The sequence below is a fragment of the Carassius auratus genome, chromosome 12 (genome assembly GCF_003368295.1).
Source record: "Carassius auratus strain Wakin chromosome 12, ASM336829v1, whole genome shotgun sequence".
In the NCBI taxonomy this organism is placed as follows: Eukaryota; Metazoa; Chordata; class Actinopteri; order Cypriniformes; family Cyprinidae; genus Carassius; species Carassius auratus.
In genome coordinates this window covers 15,665,260-15,687,768 of record NC_039254.1, presented here as the reverse complement: position 1 = coordinate 15,687,768, position 22,509 = coordinate 15,665,260, and the positions used below count along the sequence as shown (strand labels likewise).

At 35.4% G+C, this 22,509-nt stretch overlaps 1 protein-coding gene across 2 annotated transcripts in view; it reads left to right on the top strand.

Annotated features, from left to right (window-relative positions):
- The window catches only part of LOC113111947 (cGMP-dependent protein kinase 1), a 167,055-nt gene that overhangs the window by 5,395 nt on the left and 139,151 nt on the right, over nt 1–22,509 (top strand). For both annotated transcript variants that reach the window (XM_026277220.1, XM_026277219.1), the window contains exon 2: nt 9,381–9,547. In XM_026277220.1, coding sequence (XP_026133005.1) covers nt 9,381–9,547 — 167 coding nt within the window. The remainder of the gene's footprint in view (nt 1–9,380; nt 9,548–22,509) is intronic.

The window sequence follows — 22,509 nt, the reverse complement described above, 5'->3', positions numbered from 1 at the left end:
ATTGCTGATTATGTGTAGTATGGCATTGATGCAATTATGCATATGCATCCTTGTAATGACACATGAAACATTGCCATTGTGCTGTGCTGATTTTATGCAAGTGATCTTGGTCACCTTGGAAGGACACTTTGAGTTCTGTGGCACTAGTATAATCATAACCATCCATCAAACCTGTCTCCGTCCAAGCCTTCATTACTGCACTGATGTGATATATTGTGAAATAGGCAGATAGCCAAGTCTGGTGCTTCCACCTGTTGATTCTATTTCTCCACTTTGAAAGGGTGAAAAAGTGCGTATTGATATGCAGATTACAGTTCATGCACAGTGATTGTCACGAGAATATGTTAATGTAAACTATTTAATTTTTCGGCATCATAAATATTTTACTATATTACTTTCAACTTCAATGTGCTTGTGAAGAGCAAGTCTAACCAGAGGTGTGAGTAGTAATGCAGCATTGCATAGCCTATAGGTAAATTATGGTAAAATGACAGCACAAATGACCGCTGTAATGCAGTAGACAAGGTATATAGTAAGTAATTTAATTTAGAATAGCATAATGTGCAAAATGGCAGAATATAATTAATTAAGGACATACAGATTCATGATGCAATGTGGAATTTTCTAACTGCACTCAAAATGTTATGCTGATGATGTAATTTATTATGAAAAAATGCAATGCATTAGAAAAATACAGACACCACTGTAAAAGTAATTAGTATATAAGGCAGTATATGGTTAACCAATATAATATTGACTAATAGTCTTTAAAAATGTTTTGGTAGCATTTTTTTAAAAGTAGAACCATACTATTTTATTTTTTGTTACATTTAATGAAATAAAGAAAATACAAATACTTGTAATTATTTTATTTTAGCAGTTGCAAAGTTACATACATTACATTGCATACCTACAGTATGTACATAGAATAGCATGATGTGTAAATTGTAAATACTTAATTCATAAATAAGAATATACAATGGATGGCAAGGTCTTGGACCACATTAAAAATCTGTGAATCAACAGGTGGGTTTAGGAATTAGAAAAAGAAAATGTAAAGGAAATAACTGTAAAATGAAGATTGAATCAAATTTGAATTACTTTTATTTTATTTTATAAAAAAAAACAAAAAACAAATTTGTGACACTGACCACGTGAACTCTCTGTACAGACGGTCAGATGGTATTGTTTCAAATGATCTCAAATCATTCTGAGAACAGCAGGTTTTGGTCATACCAGCAGTAGTTCTTCTGACAAAACAATACCAATCCCACTGTATAAAAATTGTATATATAAGGCAGTATATGATCGACATTTATTGGCTATTATATTGGCTAATAGTCCTTTAAAGTCCTTTTTCAGTCTCATATATCAAGGTGTTCATAAAATGTTAAGCATTAAAAACTGCTTTTAAGCCCTTTAAAACTATGTACAATGACTTCAATGAAACTGCATAATGATATCTAATGAAATGCACACAACTGGAAAGGGGAGTATATTCTTAGCGCCCTTATTTTTTTTTCATCTTCTCCTCAGCTGGATCTCTAGAGAGGTATTATCCAAAAGCCTCCCTCATCCACCAGCAACTCCATCATTTTTCTTCTACAACTCATCTCTCTCTCAGTGTCTTTTCTTTCACAGTTTGTGAGCATTTCAGTTTTCCTTGTGTTTATGTCTTGTGAATATTTACTCTTGTTGGATGAGTGTATTTTGGTCGAGAGCCAGATGCCTTCCGTCTTTGTGAAGACATAACATTCTTTTGTGCCGGCGTTCATAGATGCGGATGGTACATGCAAGACTAATTTCACTTGAACAATAACTATGCATGAAACCATTTAATGATTCATGCCCATACAGATTTATTTCTTTATTTGACATGTATTATTTAATTAATGGAAAGCTGGATGTATATTGAATATGAAACCTTGTAATCCCCAGCTGTTACTTGTTTCGAAGACCCCATGAATGACCCCATTCACAATTGAAGATTATACTGTAGTTTAGCTTTTAATCTACATCTATTAGTTTTAAAGCATGTATGTGCTAGTTTACTCCTAAATGTTGACATATTTATCTATCTCTTCTAGCTCAATGACACAATGCTCATATCAAAGTAAAAAAGTAACCCATTTTAACTTGCTGCCTTAATGTTTTAAGTATAATCAACTTGGTTGTATAAGCCATTTTTAACAAATTATATTAAACTGACTTCAAAAAATCCTGTTTAATCTGGATCTGGAAAGCTGGAATTGCTCAACATATTTTGATGAGTTAAAGTCATGTAAAAACCAGAAGCTGCCATGACTTTCTGATCAAGTAATAAGTACAGTTTTTATATGCAATGATGTGACACATACAACTCTTCTGTTTTGAATCAAAGTTCATTGGGAAAAAAAGTTTAAATAAAAACAAAACAAAAAATGCCACAATAACCTGTTAATATTATTGATTAGACAAATAAAACTTAATATTAAGATGAATAATTTAATTCAATCCAAATTAAAGTAATGTGGAGGAAACACAGGCAGAATTTAAATCATAAAACAGGAAATGACGTCACAGAGAAGTCTTCTGAACTGAGCAACTTTAGCCTCTCTATCGCCATCTGTGGTTAAAACTGAAAATTGGATGTTACTTGCATAGTAGCATTTTCACACTTCCTTGCACAGCTTCTATTGCATAAAATGTTTCTTTTTACAGCATATTTTTCACAGTGTTTGAGATATGACCAATCAAAGCTGTTTAGAATAGTCACTGGCGCAGAGGAAATCTGCCTAAAATACTTTAGTTTTGTTCAGTGCTTGGTTACTGATTGAGGTCTTCAGTCTCGCAAATGCTTTCATTATGTTCAGCTAAGCATAGGTACGATATAAATATAAAATTCATTGTGCAGTGTAGTCAAATTATTATAATGAGAGTTTTTGCAAAAGTGCAGAACTCAGTCAGGGAACTGAATGGACAGCTCCGATAATTATAGAAAAAAGCTTGCTTTCTTTATGCAATTTATTCAGAACCATTTTTCATGCTGCTAAAAAGAACAATCTGAAGTTAATCATGTACACGCAGTCTTGATTTATGTTAGCTACAACCACTTCTCTCCACTCTCACATAATAATAGGAACAGGACATTCTTTTCTGCGGTAACAGACATGAAGTGACACATCTTGTTCCGCGTTACCCTTTGGGAGAAATCGTGTTTCCCCGGGCCCCCTCCATCGTTGGGCCCTAAGAATCATCCTAATGCCATTTAGCTGTTGTTCCAAAGCAATTTTACATCTATTGCAACAACAATCCACCACACAGAATACTTTAAAGCACAAACGTTATATAAAGTCTACAATTACACTTATTTTATCCTTAAATGCACTGATGCACAACACTGACCTTTAAAAACAAATACTGGAACACCTGACATTGCTATAGTGTTTGCTGTGGTTGCCCCAGAATTTTTTTGTTGGGTGTGATAAGGAGGGGCTTAACAGTTTAGAGGGGGTGCTAAAAAACTAAATAAACTGAGTGAAAGTAATGAACTCCTATATGCTTCAGCTATCTAAATAGCATGCAAACTCAGCCACATTGTGTTCGAAAAGCTTCGAAAAAGGCATTTTTTATTTTTATTTTCTTCTGTGGTATTAAACTTCCCATGTTATAAGTAATGTTACTTCTAATGCCAACTGACAAATATAGGACACTAACAAATTAATACAATTTATGAACCCACATAGAAAAGTGTTTTCTTTTATTTTATGTATTTATTTATTTTTACACCTGTCTTTTTAGAAAAAAAAATTGACCATCAAGTGTCAGTCACTCTCAATGCCAACTGGCAGGAAAACATGGTAAATTCAAACCATTTTTTTTACAATAGATAAAGTGCAGACAATTCATACAACTATTTCCACACAGTGGAATATTGGACGGGCACGCTGGGCACAAAAGCAGAAAAAAAAGGCAATATTAACTCTTTTCCCGCCATTGACGATGCCTCTCATCATTTAGAAGACCACGCTTCCCCGCCATTGACAAGTTTTTGTGGCTTTCCGTGTTTTCACTGTTATACACTTCAGGGCGCTATTACACATCTTCTGAATGAGTACAAAACCTCCCAAACAAAAAACACACTTGAACAGGACAGAAAAACTACCAATCTCTTATGTAAACAGATGCAAATGATAAATAATGCGATCATCAGCAATAGACGGCATATAAATTAAAACTGCATAATATTACGGACTAAATTGATGATTCAAGAAGTGATATATGGCTGTGCAAGCTTTGGAGGTGTTGATGGAAGCGATTTACTGGATTTATTCTTTGATAATCATCATGAATATTACCGTATTTTTCGGACTATAAGTCACACCGGAGTATAAGTCGCATAAGTCCAAAAATAAGTCATGATGAGGAAAAAAACATATAAGTCGCACTGGACTATAAGTCGCATTTATTTAAAACCAAGAACCAACAGAAAACATTACCGTCTACAGCCGCGAGAGGGCACTCTATGCTGCTCAGGGGTAGGCTACAGGAGAACTGAGCAGCATAGAGCGCCCTCTGGTGGCTGTAGACGGTTATGTTTTCTCTTAGTTCATTTCTCTTGGTTCATGTCAAATTAATTTTGATAAATAAGTCGCACCTGACTATAAGTCGCAGGTCCAACCAAACTATGAAAAAAAGTGCAACTTATAGTCTGGAAAATACGGCATCCAGATGTAGTTTCTGATGAAAATGTGATTTTCTCACCTTTTTGCTCAAAATTATATATATATATATATATATATATATATATATATATATATATATATATATATATATATATATATATATATAATATAAAACAAAACATACTATAGAGCATCAAATTTTAGTGAAAATCATCAAAATTGTGGGCGATGGCTGGTAACTTCTTTCAAAAATGCTGGCGGGGAAAGAGTAAATAGGATTTAGCGTTTCCAATTAATGTCGACCTGTTACATTATTCTTATTATTAGGCCTATTATTATTATTAGGTTACTTTTATTATTAAATTACATGAAATAATTGATCCATAATAATTTCAAAGTGCATCAAGCCATGACGCCCTGTGAGGATAATTAAAGTTTAGCGTATTCCTCACTGAAAAACATTTTTAACATGTTAGATAAATATTAAGAAAATAATTTAAAGGGGTCCTATTATGCTTTTTCACTTTTTGAATTGTAGTAAGTGTAGTGTGTATGTTTGGGCATAAAAAAAAAAAAAAAGATTTTCAAACTTCAAACAAATCTCAAAGTCCACTCTAAAGGGAGATATTTTGTTTAAAAAAAATCCCTTTTCAAGAACTACAACGAACGGCTCGGTCGGACTACAGCGTTTGTTTTCTGGTTTTGTGAAATTAAAAACAAATAAAGAAACCATGTAGGAGAGTGGTTATTATGTGCAAACACTGAGAAACTCTATATTTGTGCAGTGTGCGCTTGCCAAAAAAAAAATCAATTCCGATTAGAATTTCGCTTGGACATATAAATGCTCACATCAACCCGATCACTTTATTTAGCATTCATGTAAATGCTACAATCAGATTCATCAATCAGAATGAATTTTAGTCCGACTGAACCAAAAATTTTGCATGTAAATGTAGCCATTTTTCTCTCCCATTCTGTAGCCCAGATTAAGTTTTGCAGGATCTGTCCATCTTGCTTCCCACCAAAAGAGCATATTTTCTCCTTTTATGGAAATGGTTCAGTGTTGTTCTCTGTGTCTGGGCAGTCATGAATCTTTGTTAAACAAAAGAGTAGAGAGTGGGTTAAGAAGAGCTGTAAAAGCATGCTGAGAGGAAAGGACTGCTAGGTAGGAGATGGCAACACATATTGCAAGAGTGCCAATCTACACTATCTGCCAGCCTATCTGAAGTTATTCAGCGTGGCTCAACAAAGCCATGCTCCATCTGGCTTCAAAATCACTTCGGCATTCCACCGAGTGGCCTGCCAGGACACCATAATGATGCCTCAAATATCAAAGACTCTGATTAAATTGAGGCTCCTTCTGATGCGAGATGGCATTTTCTGCACTTTTTGTTAGGGTAACCCCTTCAGAGCAATACTGTTGTCCGTCTCTGAAGACTTTGAAATCTGTCCACCACCTGCATTTATGAGCTTAAAGAGAACGTTTGGTGCATGGCAGTTCAGTTGAGAACATGAGAAAACCAGGTTTGATGTTGATCATGTTTAATGTTCCCTCCCTTTTAATTTCTAAAGCATCATTTTGATTTAGGTCAGCACTGTTAATGTCTTCTGGAAACTGTCGGCGGGCTTTATAGGTTTTTTTTTTTTTTTGGTAAATAAGGGAACTGAGAATCTAAAATTAGGCAAGCAAGAAGGAATTGCACTCTTACTTGAGGACACTGTTACACTATATGATACAGTATCAGCGGGCTTTATGCTTATTAAGCATCTTGAGATTATTGTTTAGGCTTGGTCCATAAAGTGATCCAATTTATGGAGTTCATAAAGTAGGCAGGTGCAGATTACAATATTTTGGTTTGAGAATACTTTCTGAGTGCAAAAAAACTTATAATGACTTTATTCTACAATTCGTCTCTTCAGTGTCATATGTAAACAGCGTATGCAACATAAGTACGCCGATACGTTGTTTACACTTTAATCTGAACGTAATGTACACGTTAGTAGTTGTTTTAGTGGTGATGTCAGCTAGTTAAAATTTGGATAATTGTCTAAAATTCTCAAACAGTTGTTTTACATTACATTTTGAGTTGATGTTGAAGTTGTGACAAAAGTTATAAAAAAAAAAAAAAAAACTATAGTTATGCATATAATATAATGTAAATTTAATATAATTTGATATAAATTAACATCCCGAGTATTGGTGGGCAGGATCATGGTACTTGTTTTGTCTCATATCTCAAGAATCATTGAGTTATATTTAGTGAGAGGTCAGTTTCTTATACAAAGCGCCATTGTTTGTAGCCCTGGTCCCCACATGCAGGGGCGTAGCAAGCTTTTCAAAAGTGCGGGGGATGTGATTTGTTTATAAACAATAAAAACGATGAATACAGTGACAGAGGGGTACAAAATGCAGGGCTTAAAGTTCTCCGGCACCGTGTCGGATTTCCGACTTGCAGCGTTAGGCTGGGGAAAAAATAATAATCTTACATTTAAAAAAAAATAAATCAGAAAAGGGGAGAAAAAAACGCCCACACAAAGCTTTTTCTCTGGTGGTGGTATAAATAATGTAATAATTTACTGTTTTTAAACATTAAAATAATATACACTTCTCTTTCATAGTTCTTCAACAGGTATGCAAACAATGTCATCATTTCTCACTTTTTTCTCCTCAACAGGTAACGTTACAATCAAACACAACAGGTATCCACAAAAGTATTAATCAACAAACAATGCTCAAAATATCAAAATAAGTTGCACTGGCAATGAACCCATGAATACACTGCTTAACACTGGCAGTTTGTCCCCCCTCCTCGTCAATTCCCTGCCTTCATCATCACAGTTATGTTATACCTTGCATGCCACATAACGTTACATAACCGAATTTAGCTACCCGCTGAACAATATCCCAATAATAGCAATTAGCAGTAGTCTAAAAAACGAAATATAATACCGAAAACACTCGGCATGTCAACAAAACGATAACAGAACATCTTCCCAAACACATATCAAGCTTATTTAAAAAAACGCGAAAGCATAAACACTCATTCAAAGTACCTGGAAAAGGGAGATGGAAATAACTATAACCATAAGTTCCCGCCTCCTCAGCACGAGCTGACCGATAACAGCAAGCATAGGTCTCTGCAGGAAAGTAATGGGAGTTACCAGATCAAGGTGTTTTTACACCATGATACCTGATTGGTTGATGTAATAGTGACGTTAGGTTTAGGGGTGGGGTTGGGTAAGGGGGATCATTTAGATGGCATGATTCAGAAACACCCAGCAGTTTGAAAACACCCAGATGGTGATAAACGGCCACTTTTGCTCTGCAGAGACAAGTCTCGATAACACTCCAAGAGAGGCGGGACTTAAGGCAGAGCAGCCAATCATCAGCCGATCACATTCAAAGCCGGTGTCATGAGAGGGAGGGGAGAGGAGGCAGCAGCCGCGAGCGCAGACACAGAGCGGCAAAGAGAAACGGAGGAGCGATTGTAGTAAGGCGTTTGTGCAAAACTGCGGAAAAACTGCAGAAAACGTGGGGGTGTTGAACCCTCTCACCGGGAAAAGTGTGGGTGTTAAAACACCCACATCCCCCACGGGTGCTACACCCCTGCCCACATGCATGACGAATCCATGTCATTAATGTCATTAGTCCAGACAGATCCACAGATCTTGAGGTCTTATCATCCGCCCATTGGACATTAGTACCCAGCAGGAGTATGTGTGTGGTAGTAACGCAGTGTATCTGAGCAGTGATCTGTCCACCCCATGTCCTCCTCAGGCTTCAGCACTCATGCACTGCACAGATGGTCCATTCTTGTCATCATCTCTGCCACGCTGCCATTTCTAATCAAACGTAAAAAAGGTTAAATATTTTCAAATCTGCAGATCTGCTTGTCCAGTGATTGAATAATCAAATTGCATGATTAAAAATAGATCTGTGGAAGGGAACTTGGAATGCAGTGGCACTAGCAAGGCCATCTGACAAGCATTGTCCAATAAAATGTGATGTTGTCAATGAAAATGATTCATCACGTTGAGCCCAGATGCTCCATACGAAGGAATTCATCCATTGGTGTGGTGAGGTATTGATTGCATTCACAAACGCAGGTATTGGGGATTCTCTCCGATTATTTCAGTGGTAATCTCACACACTGTGGTGTTGAATGGAGGTGTCTGGGATTTCAAGAAAAAAAAAAAGAGAGATTAGTGAGATTTCAATTCTTTCTGAGGAACCTAGTGGTTTTGCTCATGGGTTTCAAAAATAACTTTTTTTCTGGTTTTATGAACAGGGTGGGCTATCTGATGATTTTGTATTGTGATTGATCTTGAAGAAGTCCACAATCTGCTTTTTAAGTGCATCTTAGAGATCATGACCAAAAGTGTCTTATTTTTGTCTGTATATAGTATATCCATGTATTTTTCAGTTGGCAGGAAGCTATTAACATGTTAGAGCAATGGACAAATGAGTAAGTAAAGAGTGTTATATTAAAAGTGTGTTGATATTAAAAGCACAATAAGGCAATGCGTCTGAATGCAAGAAAGGTCAAATACAAAAAAAAAAAGAAAAAAAAAAGTTTGGATTAAATAGGATGTGTGTGAGTTTATTAGGTCTTAGAGTGACAGCAGCTTAACATACCTCCTGCTTCTGTGTCATAAATAGTAATCAAACCACAGTAGAAAAGGAGAAAAAAAATCATTTACCCTTGTCATCCATAGGTCTAAAGAACTAATCAAAGAAGCCATTCTTGACAATGACTTCATGAAGAACCTGGAGCTGTCTCAAATTCAGGAGATTGTGGACTGCATGTACCCTGTGGAGTATGATAAAGAAAGTTGTATCATCAAAGAAGGCGATGTGGGCTCCCTGGTCTATGTAATGGAAGGTAGGCCTTTTCAAATTATTCTTGCCGTTTACTCTACTGTGTTTTACAACTGTAACAGATGATATACAGACATGCCATTAAACCTCAAAAGGCTTTGCATTACATTGATTTTAACCTCGGATAATAAGTATTCTTTGGCAAAACCTGGTGTGTTGCTTAACTTTAGAAACTGAAAATTTCATGGCCATAAATAATTTGTATAAGACATGAAACTGGATTATTAAAATATATATATATATATATATATATATATATATATATATATATATATATATATATATATATATATATATATATAAAATCTTTTTTTATGTTTGTTCCCATTTAACATTATTTAGATTAAATATTTACCAGTAAATTGGATGAATTCAGTTAAAGGCCCAGTTTACGTCAGTTCACCCTACATAAAAAGTGGTATTTTTTTTTCTATTTATAATTGTTTTTTGCAGAAATGCCATTGAAAAACTTTTGGTTCCTTAAATAACCTTTCTGTGAACATTTTTTAATGGGGTAAAGAGCATTTGAATTAACTTTTATTTTTTCTCTCGCCATAAATGTTGTGCTTTGCTTCTTCTCTGTGTAGATTAATTACCACTTGGATGTTAATGTCCCCATCATTGTGTAAATTAAATTTTAAGGCCATACAATTAGTAATACTTCTCACAGGTCTTTTTTTATACAATTTGTTAAATTAATGACTGTTATGAAAGGAAATGCTCCATGTAACTCACAAATCACTTTTTTTTTTTCTGTAGAGAGCAGCAGTGGATACCCCAGCACATTTCTGTTGTCACTCTAGTTTACAACCAAGCAACATGAAAACAGAACCACATTTAGTCTTCTAAAATAGGGTTTGAACACTGGCTTAGAACTGAACTTGACGAGTAATAACCGTAGCCTTATTTAATGCACTTCCAAATTAGCTTTTCATCTCCAGGCGGCTGGTTTGAATGGTGAGTTTTATGGTCACCTTGGATCTTTTAACAGACATAACATAGATCACCTTCTTCTTTTATCATGTTATATTTCCTTGTGGTTTGCTGCTGGTTCTGCTGCAGTGCTATACAAGTTCTTTCTAATGCTGTTTGTGACATACAATCTCCTGTTTTGTTGACCATAAATGAAAGTCCTTTTAGATGTATTCACATCTTATTTAAGCCATCAGCTGTCCATGTATTTGGTTTTAGACGCCACAGGGTTTTTCTGAATGCACGCCCCCCCTTGGTGCTCCAACGGTCTCTGAAAGCATTTAAAAGTTCACTTATATAGCCTGTCTGAAAAATAGTCTGAAGTTGATTGTGGACCTTGTGAAAAAATTGAATTGGTCTCCAGTTGCAATTCAAACATGTATACTGTTAAAAAGTTGGTTTCTAGTCTTAAAGATGTCTCCTGAGATGGTTTCTCCTGAATGTCTGCATGTCCACTCTTAAAAAGAAAGTTTCCAACAGGGGGTTTGTACAGCAATTCCATTGAAGAACCATTTTGGTTATTTAAGATATTTTTATGTGGTTAAATAATATTTAAAAAATCGAACAAACTTTTTTTTCTACAATAAAGAACGTTTTGTTGAATGGAAAGTTTTCATGGATTTTAAAGCTTCTTCGTTGCTTGAGTGGAAATATCCTGTGAACAGCTATGAATTGGCTTTCAAGTGAGGCAGATGTACCATTCTGATAAGAAGAGCCACTCACTCTGGTGTTTTTTTTCACAGCACTGCACCCATGAAACATTTTTGTCTCTCCAAACTAACCCCTGCCAGTCACCACAGGAGGCATGCTCTTTACCTTCAGACCTTTCAGTCTGCTTCCAGTTATGCACACTCAATAGGAGGCTCACCTCCTCCTGTTGTATTGTTGTAGCTGTAGAATATGTCTTGGTAGTTGCCTCTGGTGACAGAGATGCTAATTTTCTCTAATTTATTGCCTTGCCCTTGTGTCCGCCCTCTCATTTGATTCCAAACCCCCTAAGACTAACTGTGGTCCTCTTCATGAAAGTATTTAGTAAGGATTTTTGGCAATAATGTGTATTCCCTTAAATGAACTTAGATGAACTGAAAGGGAGTGAATGTGTCATTTTAAATGTAGAAATAGTTCACCCAAAAATGAAAATTTGCTGAAAATGAATTTGTCTTCAGACCATCCAAAATGTAGATGAATCAGAACAGATTTGGAGAAATTTTGCGTTACATCACTTGCTCACCAATGGATCAATGCAATGAATGGGTGCCATTAGATTGAGAGTCCAAACAAATGATAAAAACATAGTAATCCCCAAGTAATCCACTCCAATCCATCAATTAATGTCTTGTGATGCAAAAAGCTGTGTATTTGTAAAAAACTAATTCATCATTACAATGCATTTCATTTCAAACCATTGCTTACAGCTAAAATATGAGTCCTCTGTACATAATATTGCTTACTCCAGTGAAAAAGTAATCTTGAATCAGGAGAGAAATATACGTAGTTTACTAGGAAAACCAGTTCCTGGATTATAGGCTTGTGTTTTGGCTAGAAGTAATGGTCTTAATTTAAAATGCCTTGATAAATTAGTTTCTTACAAATGCACAGCCTTTAGCTTCACAGGACGTAACTGATAGACTGGAATCATGTAGATTACTTGTGGATTATTGTGATGTTTCAACAGCTGGACTCTTATTCTGATGGCACCCATTCACTGCAGAGGATCCACTTGTTGAGCAAGTGATGTAATGCTGAATTTCTCCAAATCTGATTTGATGAAAATACAAACTCATCTAAATCTTGGATGGCCTGAGAATGAGTACATTTTCATCTAATTATCTTTCCATTTAATATGCTCAGTTATAAGTATGCTCTTCCCCAAAAAGTGTAACTCTGTATCTTTAGTACTTTGAAAACTGCTTTGTTTGTTTGAACATCCTGACCAGCCTGGCAACAGTGACTTATTAACCAATAGCGTGAGTGTGGTTGGAGCTCTCCGTCCAATAACAGGTGGGGAGAGTGTTTGTGAAACCTGTTTATAAACATGAACGACAGAAAAGCAGTTAACCTTTAGCTGACCTATACAGTTAGCACGAATATCTGAAAAACTAGTGCTGAATGGCTATAAAATACAATGGATTATTCAGTTCACACTGTCTTAGTGTCTTCCATCTCTTAATGTTTATTATTAAGCTGAAGTAACTTCAGACAGACTACTTTGGTGCACAGCTGTCTCAATTTGAAGCAATTAAGTGCTTAAAGCAACAGGTTTTCTGGCAGGCAAGTGAAGGAATTAAATGTTAGGAACTTATTAATCTGCCAGCTGTTAATGAAAAATGCTTATACAGATTCCTTGTGCTCAGCTTCACTTATAAGATATTGGAGCAGAATTTAGCTGTATTGTCAGACAGAAGGAGTTGTTTTTGTATAATCAGTTTACTCAATAGTTTGGGGGCTTGATGTTGGTGATATCAATTTGTGATACTCTATACAGTACTGCATGTGTGTCAAATCTGTTATCTCTGTATTGCAGGGTTCTGTTTTAGTGGTGAAGCAATAGGGAGTTTTAATGGAGGCCACGGCTTGTGGAAAAAAGCTGTTTTTGTTTCTGGAAGTTTGTTTGCGTGGTTCTGCGGCGCTTCCCAGAAGGCACCAGCTGAAAAATGTGGTGATCTGAGCGTGAGGGCTTTCTGACTGCCCCTGTCCTGGATGTTGACTCATAAAGGTCCTGGAGGGGGGGCAGACTGCAGCTGATGATCTTCATGATCTTGCTTGGATCCTGTGCCATGGTGGATCTTATATATTTTTATTAAAAAAATCTATTTTTTGTAGTTTCCATTTCATCACTGTAGAAGTTTGAAATTAATACATAAAATAAAAAACGTAGTTATTGTTATAAGCCAAATATCTACTGTCTTTAGAACATTCAGTTGTAAGTTCAAACTGCACCAAGACACTAGGTGTTTTACTTCCTTCCTATAAATGGATCCATTGTTGCATATTAGGCCAATAAGCGTCATGTTATCTGCAAATTTAAGAGGATTTCTTCAAGATACAGTCATTTGTGTAAAGAAGAGAAGTAGAGATGACAAAACTATCTTCTCAATACTCCAGTATTGATAGTCAGTGAGCTAGTTGTACTTCCTCTTTGTTAAGAATTTGTTAATGTCTTCCTGATGTTTCCTTACTTGGTGTGTATATATACTGTACATACATATATCATAATGTGATGATGACATATGTCTGTATGTGAGCATGCTTAATCTTTAAAAGCCAACTCTTTTAGCTGACCCTTTTTGACAAAACACAATTGGAAATGGAAAAACCCATCGAGCAGATTGCTGGGGTTAAGTGAGTTGTGATAGGGAAAGGTTATGATCTCAGTAAATCTCCAGCCTGTGGGTCTCCTCTGCTGGAGTTGAACATGTGACCTTTGTGCAAGCAGATCAGATTAATAACCACAAACCTCAAAGTTTGACAGCAACACTATGGGTTTTGGTGACACACAGATTTATCAAAGCTTTTCCCTGAAGTCTTGCATTTCTCCTATTGCTTCTAAAATTACCTTTTTGACTTGGATATTGAAATTCATCCAGACAGGAAAATATATGTCACATTTTCAAGTTTAGTTTTTGTTTATTTTATTAATAATAATGACCTCCAATTTGACAGAAAAATTATGGGTGTTGGTGACATACGGATATAGCAAAGCTTTAAACTCTTGCTTTTTTCCTGGTGTTGATATGGATTTCGATATGCATCCAGACAGAAAAAATATATTTATAATTTATTTATTGTACACTGGAAGAAAATGGCTTTTAAATAATTTTTCACTCAGAAAATGCTCGTAAATTTCATAAATAACAACGAAGTGGCAAGTAACACATTGAATTAAACATAACATTAAGAAATTAGAAAGATTGAGGTAGTACTTTCTTGTAAAACAATCCACAGTCTACTCAATAATCTTTGTTTTATTTATTGTGCCAGGTAAAAAATGTAACCACCTAAGATGCTTAATACATACTGTATGGTTATTTAATTTAAGGCCAAGCAGAAAATAATGGGATTATCTTTTCTTGAAGTTTTGTTCCAAAGTGACTTTGAAACCCTGACTTGATGAACTGATTTTTATTTGTGTTAGATCCACTTCCAGTAGTGGCTTTGACACAGATCTCATATTGTTGCAGACTTTCCCAGCCAATCAAAGTGGCGAAAATGAGCAAATCAATAACACTTTTAGTAAACTGATAACAAAATCACCACCACATTTTTTCAGAAGAAGGAGAGTGTTTGGTTGCAGGCTCATCTGATGGCCATCATTTGCAGTTTCATGCGTCACACACTAAAGCTTTATTAGAATTCACTGATGATCTGTCAAGTCGAGCCAATGCTGGGTTATAAAACATGTTTTAGGATCACCATCAGTGACGTAAAATACTGACATAATTTTGCGCAAGACTTCCTTTCCTGCTTACGTAGGGTGAGGCATTGGCTAGAGACCCACTTCATTTCCAGCACGCAAGTTAGTTTGATCCAAACAGGAAAAGCCCCCCCTTTATGCCCTCTAAAGAAAGCAGAAGCGATGATGAAACAGAGCTATAATTAGCCATGTGAGATCTGAACACTGAGAGCATGACTTGTCACATTTACTTTTAGAAAGACGCAGATGCAGCGGATATCTGCTCTAGAAATCAGCAAGTAACAGTTTCTCCAGTCTTCTGCCAAACAGCCACAAACTGTCCCTGCATGCCAGTGCCGGTGGTTGCATAGCAACTCCACGAATGCTCACCCGGGGAAGTTTATTTACATCCGCATTAATATACCGTGCCCCACAAACCCAGTATGGGATATTGTGTAAGATTGTCTGAAGTTTCAGTCATGTGGAGCGCAATATGTGTGAACTACTGTGCGAAAACATGTTAGTCATCTGGAAATCTGACTGTAGATATGACGGATCCAATTCCAGGTAATGGGTTTTGACTGTGAAAATGCATAAAGTGGCTGATTTATTTCTTTGTCTTTAATTGATTTGTACAGTTCTTATGCAAATTGGTGCATGACGTGGCAAGGGTCTACAGTTTTCTCCATGGAATGCGAAAAAAGGATTTTAGTGAATAATTATACTAACTGACTTTAAATTCAATCTGGCTCAAATTTTCACGAACGAGGCCCAGTGATCTGTGTACACTACTCTCATACTATTGAATTATTCAATAATTCAGCCTATAACATGTTGATGATGAGCAGGAAACAGAACCTGGGGTGCTGCAGCGAAACAATTAATACACTTCCAAAACAGAGGAATTAGTTTTGAGAGACGCTGGGTGAAGACTGTTATATAGATCTGGTTTGATGAAGTCATGCTTTTATTAAGTGTTTAAAAGTACGTGACAGAATTTTTTTATATTTCAAACCGAAGTGGGTGGTGTTTGGCATTTGGTGCGAGTTGCTGTGTGGGAGTTGGATATTGCAGACTGGACTTTAGATCGCGGTTCTAGATCCAACCTCAGCATTTCATGCTCGCGTTGACTCATAATTGGTCGGGCCAATGTGTGAGACCTCCCACTCGAGGATCAAGTGTCAATTAAAAAGACTTTGTCAACAGCAGGCACCACTAATGCGAAGGTTAAATCCAAAGGCATGAACGTTTTGCAATGAAATGAAGGGTAAATCTAGCCTGAAGCTCTGCTATGGGTAAAGCCTTAGAGGGCTCAGCGAGGGCAGGCGGACTTGAACCGAAAGAATATTGCTTGTTTTAGTATTCAGAAGGATCCACTATCAATAATTTATTTTTATTTTTTTTGTGGATTAGGTGCTCATTGTGCTTGTAGACAGATGATGCCAGTTTATTTCAGCTGTGAAATGGGTTTCTGTGAAACTTTGAAACCTTGAAACCAGACTAAGACAGTCACTGACCTCTACTCATTCATGAACTACAGTATGTGGCATAAACTGTTATGCAAGAATTTATTCAGATGAAGTATGACCTCGTCCAACTGTGAGACTGAAATGTTAAAGCACTGGAAGAAAGACATTTTGCGGCCACATTTATATTAACCTTTTGAATGCAGCTAATTATAGTTGTATTATTCATTCAAATGTCACAATGGTCACAAGCCTTTAATATAATTTGAACTTAATTTAATTTAGCAACAGCAAGGCTATCATCTGAATTTTAAAGTTAGATAAATGAATAATGTGACCTTATGATATTATTTTTATTGTATTTTAGCATTCAAAGTGCAAAACATAAAAATAAACTGACTAAATGAATAATGAACACGTTTTGTTGTAATAGCTTCAAATGCAGCTCATCAATCAGATTATACATATCATACATGTTGTTTTTGCAGATTTTGAAGCTGTTTTTGCACTGATGCCAGACTCCTTCATTTGTTATGAATTCTTATCTATTGGTGTGCAAGTTCCAAAATGAAAAAGAAAAGAGAAAACAGTCAAACATTTGCAAAGTATTAAATTCACTAGATTATCAAAAATAGGCATTATGAATGTGTAACATAAATCTTTTTTAAGACATTTGGCTCTTTTGTGTTTCAACAAAGATAAAATAATACAGAGTCAGAGTGATATGAGTTTAAATGCAGATTACATTTTCACAAATTATTTTAAAAAGCCATGAACAGAACTACAGTAGATACTCTAAATAAGAATATACTCTTATTATGAATAGTTCATAGCATAATAAAAACTTTAAGATGTTATGTTGTTATATTATTATGGCTTCAAATACAGCTCATAAATCAGATTTAGAATATTTTACATATGAAGAGTTTGGTTCCAAAACGCGATAAAAGTGATGAAATTAGTTTATGCCAAAATCAGTATTGTTACTTGTTGGTATCAGAAAAGTCCATTTTAAATTTTTATGCAAAATGTGATATTTGCAGAGTTATTAGGTCATGTTTTCTCCCTTTTTTCCAAACCGCGACAAGAGCCATTCTTCCTTTCTTTGCTGAATGCGATATATCCGCTCAACCAATCACAGCGCACCATTCCACACACTCTAGACAGTAACTGTACTCTTTAGTTTTTACTCCTCTAATTTGTACTTTGTGATCAACAAACAAAGATTACACCATAAATCGCATGTGATTGTCATCCACATCTTGACAGTAAAACCGATTCTGTGATTAATAGTACCGGTAAATCTCCATCACAGGCTTTAGATGGAGCGACATTTGATTCACAGAGCCATAGATCAGTGAAAAGCTTTGCTTTATCACCTTCATTAGATGAATCATATTAGATTATGAACGCGATATTGCGTAGCTTGTCAGTGTTAGTATTTTTATTAATGCCATTTATGTATTTGTTAATACAGCACATAGCACTATTCAACTAAATGAATTTGGAAGTTGAATGTAAAGGAAATATCATTTTAGAAATTATGTGGTCTAATGTGATATTGTTAATGTTCTTGTTCATGATGACATTTTATTTTATTGCTGTTAATTAATTTATAGCATCAACAAGATGACCCGTTGAATTCATTTTGGAAGCGATGACTGATAGTCCAGTGTCTGTATATAAGCACTGATTATGATCTAGGGTTCAGAGGCTGTCAAATGTGGATCAACTTACTATGTTGTGTATTTTCGTAAGTTTCAATATGAAAAATAACTTTCATATTGATTCAGTGGATTTATTGTATTTTGGGAAAAATAAATAACATTTTATAACAAATCTTTGGAAATCAGAACCTGGATTTTTTTTAATGTTATTATAACCTAATGGTGCTATGTGAAATTGTGAACAGAAACAGAAAATATCAATCTATCAATTTTTACATATCATGTGTTCCCGGGGAATCGAACCCCCAACCTTACCAGTTGAGCTACAGGAACACTAAACATTATTAGGTTATATTTTGTAAATGTAATTTATTATTATTATTTATTTATTTTTTGCTTATTTTAAAAAGTCATAAACAGAGCGAGAAGCTCTGTTGCAAAACATATTTTGCTGTAGAATATTTTGCTGTAGAGCAAGGAAATGTTTAGATGAAGTGTTTGGTTTGACTTTTCCAGATCCCTGGCCACCCAGAACAGCAGTCACAACCGTTTTATTTCTTAAGAGACGGGGAAAGGGCAAATGTTCATGATAAAACCAGTGATTTGCATCTCAATATCCTGAGCTTTTGTAATATTTATTGCATGAATATTAATTTTAAACCATAATATACTGTAGGCCATGTTTAAGGAATGTACTCTTAAATGACAGATGGCTATGATTTTATTATAAATAGTTAAAATGACTATAATCACAGCAATCATAATATTAGACTTTCAATGGTGTATTTGTAAAATAGATTCCATAAATCTGACATTTACTTATGATCTCAGTGATGCTGAGGCAACTTTCAGACACTGTGGGATCTTCTTTATTCTTGCTTTTAATAGTTAAACATAAATTATGAATGTTTCTTCAGCTTTAGGCATTTTGTTGCAGTGATTGATTTTTTATTTTTATTTTTTTTATGTTATTTATATATTTTTGTTAGTTTGTTTCATGAAGGTCACATTAAATCAGTCTTGAAAGCTTTTTACCATGGTTTCATAATTTATATGTGTTACTTTTCAAATCCCTTTTATACATTTTAAACTCTCTCTCCCCCGCCCCCGACTGTAAATGCTGAAATATGAAGAAAAAACAAACTTAGCATTTTTAAAACTATTATAATAAACTATTTCTGACTGTTCCTGAGTAATGGCATTACATTTTTATATAATTATATTTTAGACATAGTTATTTAATCAACTATAGTAAAAAATAAACTATAGTAAATTTGCATTGCATCCAATTTATGTTCATGAGCTGCATATATAAGGTTAGCAAAAAGTTTATCAATGTGACCACACATCATCCCAGAGAAAGGATAGAAAGTAAGTGATTGAGAGTGTTTGACATGGATGAAAAATAAGTGGCTTCCTCTGAAATGTCATGCTAAAACAGGGGTAGACTGCTAAATTACAACGTTTTGTTTACTAGTGCAGTACAAGCATCAGTGAGCGGATCAGATAATGTGCAAATGGACCCGTCGGGATTTGCATTACTGGCTGTACTTCAGCTCCCACAGTTTAGGAGGAAGTGAAGCCGTCTTGCTGTAGTTTCAGATACAGGATATCATTGCTCCTGTGAGTAATAAACAACATTACAGGAGTGAGACAAAACTTGTCTACAGTTCTAAAACAAAGCACAATTTATTTCCTTGTCTGTATTCAAGCAATTTGAGGGTTTTCAAGCATCAAAACAATAAAAGCTTAACACAGCTTTAAATTTTAAAGGCTTTATTTGAGGATCTTTCAGAATGTAGTATCTTATATCATGCACTTGCATTTAATAGGCTTTCTATGCTTTTTTTCATCTTTGACCCGTATATAGTATAATTTATTGACTTGTTTACCTTTCATAACTTTATTCAAATATATATTAATTTAAATAATTAATGAATGCACTGAATTTTCAATAAATTATGTATTGTCTCATTAAATTAATAAAATAAATAAAATACAAAGCAACGTCCTGTATCTGGACATAACAGTATTTAATGCTGAATTTTGAAACATTTCTAAATATGCTTTTGAGCCCATGTGGGTATTATCATAATAATTTTTGTTATGCTGATGTGGAGCAGTGAAAGCTTAAAAGCAAATTGTCCTCTTTGTGATTATGTTTACTGTGTGTGCTAACTGAATTTGTGCCTCACATGCTAGCCTGAACTCAACATAGGAAACCTGGCATGATTATGATTCATAAGTACAATTTTCTGCTTTGGCATTGTAAGTAATGGAAGTGAGTGTAGGTGTCAGTCACTAAAGCACAGCGTTTTTGCTTCACTTGGTTCAGTGGTTCAGAATGCATAGCTTTTTTGGTGTGTGCAAAATATCTCCAATACAACAAATGCAGCTTAAGAAAGGACTAATACTGGATTACAAAATCTTTTTTTTTAATTGTGTATTTTAATAAAAAAACTATTTTACTGTAGAATTCCAGATTGTAGGGCTACATGATTATGACGGAAATAATTAATAACATTTATTTTCCGAGTATACACATTGATACGGCATACACACTGAGACAAGATTTATATAAAATCCTACAAAATTGGGAAATATATATTTTTTTAAACAATTTTCACTCAGCTTTAGAGTTACAAAGAAACGTCAGGCAACACTTTGAATTAAACATAAAATTTCGAAATTTAAAAACTGAAATAGTATTTGATGCCCAGGTTGCAGCTTTTTTACTGAACTGACATCATTGTGGTATATGTATTTAATGTGCACAAAGAAAACATATGCTTTAAAATGCTTATTTTATTAACCGGTTGTCATTGCCGTTACCAATTTATTCATGTGCTCAATGCAATTGTCTTAGATTTTTTACAGTGCTCAGCTTGTGTAAAGAAACCCATTTTTTTATGCAACAAGACCAATTGGAGGGTTTTAATCATCACTTTTAATGATTTCTTAATCGTGGCAGCTGTAATCTCAGTTATTTAATTGATTGATTGTTCAGCCCTGCCTGATTTCAAACCCAATGTAATTGGACAGCCATGAAACCGTAGCGCTAACCGTAAGCAGCATGACACCATGGCAGCTTTTTCTCAGAGGCTGAGCTGCTTTAATTCACTGCTGTGTTTGCCAGTCTGCAGATGTCACATGTGATTTAGGGCTGCCGGCTGTCTGAAGGGCTGGGATCAGCTGTAAAGCAGGCAGGAGGTGCATAAACCCTGTTGCTGGATGTCAGCTCTACACCTGGCATCACCCACAGCTACAGGTCACCGCTGGACAACAACCAAAACACTGAGTCCAGCTGGAGCTGCTGCTGACAGACTCATTTGTGTGTTCCTTGCTTGAGATAATGAGCCAATACAAAGGATAGGTCTACATGTCATAGCCATTACCTTGGCGAGATCTAGCTATAGTTTGTGATTTTTAGACATTTGCATTACTTTACTTGAAGGAGACAGCTGCAAGAACCAGTTTTATTCTACTTGTAGATGGTCTTCAAATGGAGGTGAAGATAACTTCAGTTTTTTTAAGGAGTCAGTCTTTTTGCAATTTGATAATGGCGAAGAGAACTTTGATTGTATAGATAAGAATAATATGTCATTATACATTAGGAACCCTAAAGAGTACCCCTGATGTAAAATGTAAAATTACCCCTAGGTGTCAGTATATCGATTAACTTTGAACAAAGGGAAAGCTCTGGTATCAATACACATACTCAAACATATTTTGGGAATTTTTGGGTCATTAAATTATATATTGGGATATAATTTTGCCATTATGACATATATGTTTGGCTATGATTTGCAATTTAAACAGCCATTACACTGAACCCAACCTCGTCCCTAAACCTATCCATTTCTCAATATAAAACAATGCAAAAGTGGAAATATAATTACGGTCACAATTTATTGTAAAAATTAATCTTCCACGACCAAGCGATTACTGTGTGAGAATCAAATCCAAAAGACATCACATTCTGCCATAATACTCAAAAAGCCTCCTGTGGAACATTACGTTAGCTATGCAGGCTCAGGCAGGCCCAGGGGAATAACCGAGGAGGGAGCCACCATGAGGCCGAACTTCCTTTTTGAAGTGCCTTCAGGGGACGCACAGTCCGCGTTCCGGCATAATCCAAGTTTGCATCCTTACAATGTCTATGACTGATCCCAGAAAGGACACTCATTGTCTGGGAATCGGAAAACTCATTGCTGGATTAATTTCTGATCAAGACACTCTAGGTTGTTGAGCAACAACAACCTATGAGCGATAAGCCGCCGTTCTGAGTCAGCTAGTATTAGCCAATCGTCAAGGCTGTTCAATATGCAGATTCCCATCTGTCTTAGAGGGGAAAGGTCCGCATCTATGCACTTTGTGAAAGTGCGAGGGGCAAGGGACAGACCAAATGGTAGGATTGTATACTGATAGGCCACTCCCTCGAAGGCAAATCTCAATAACTGTCTCGCCA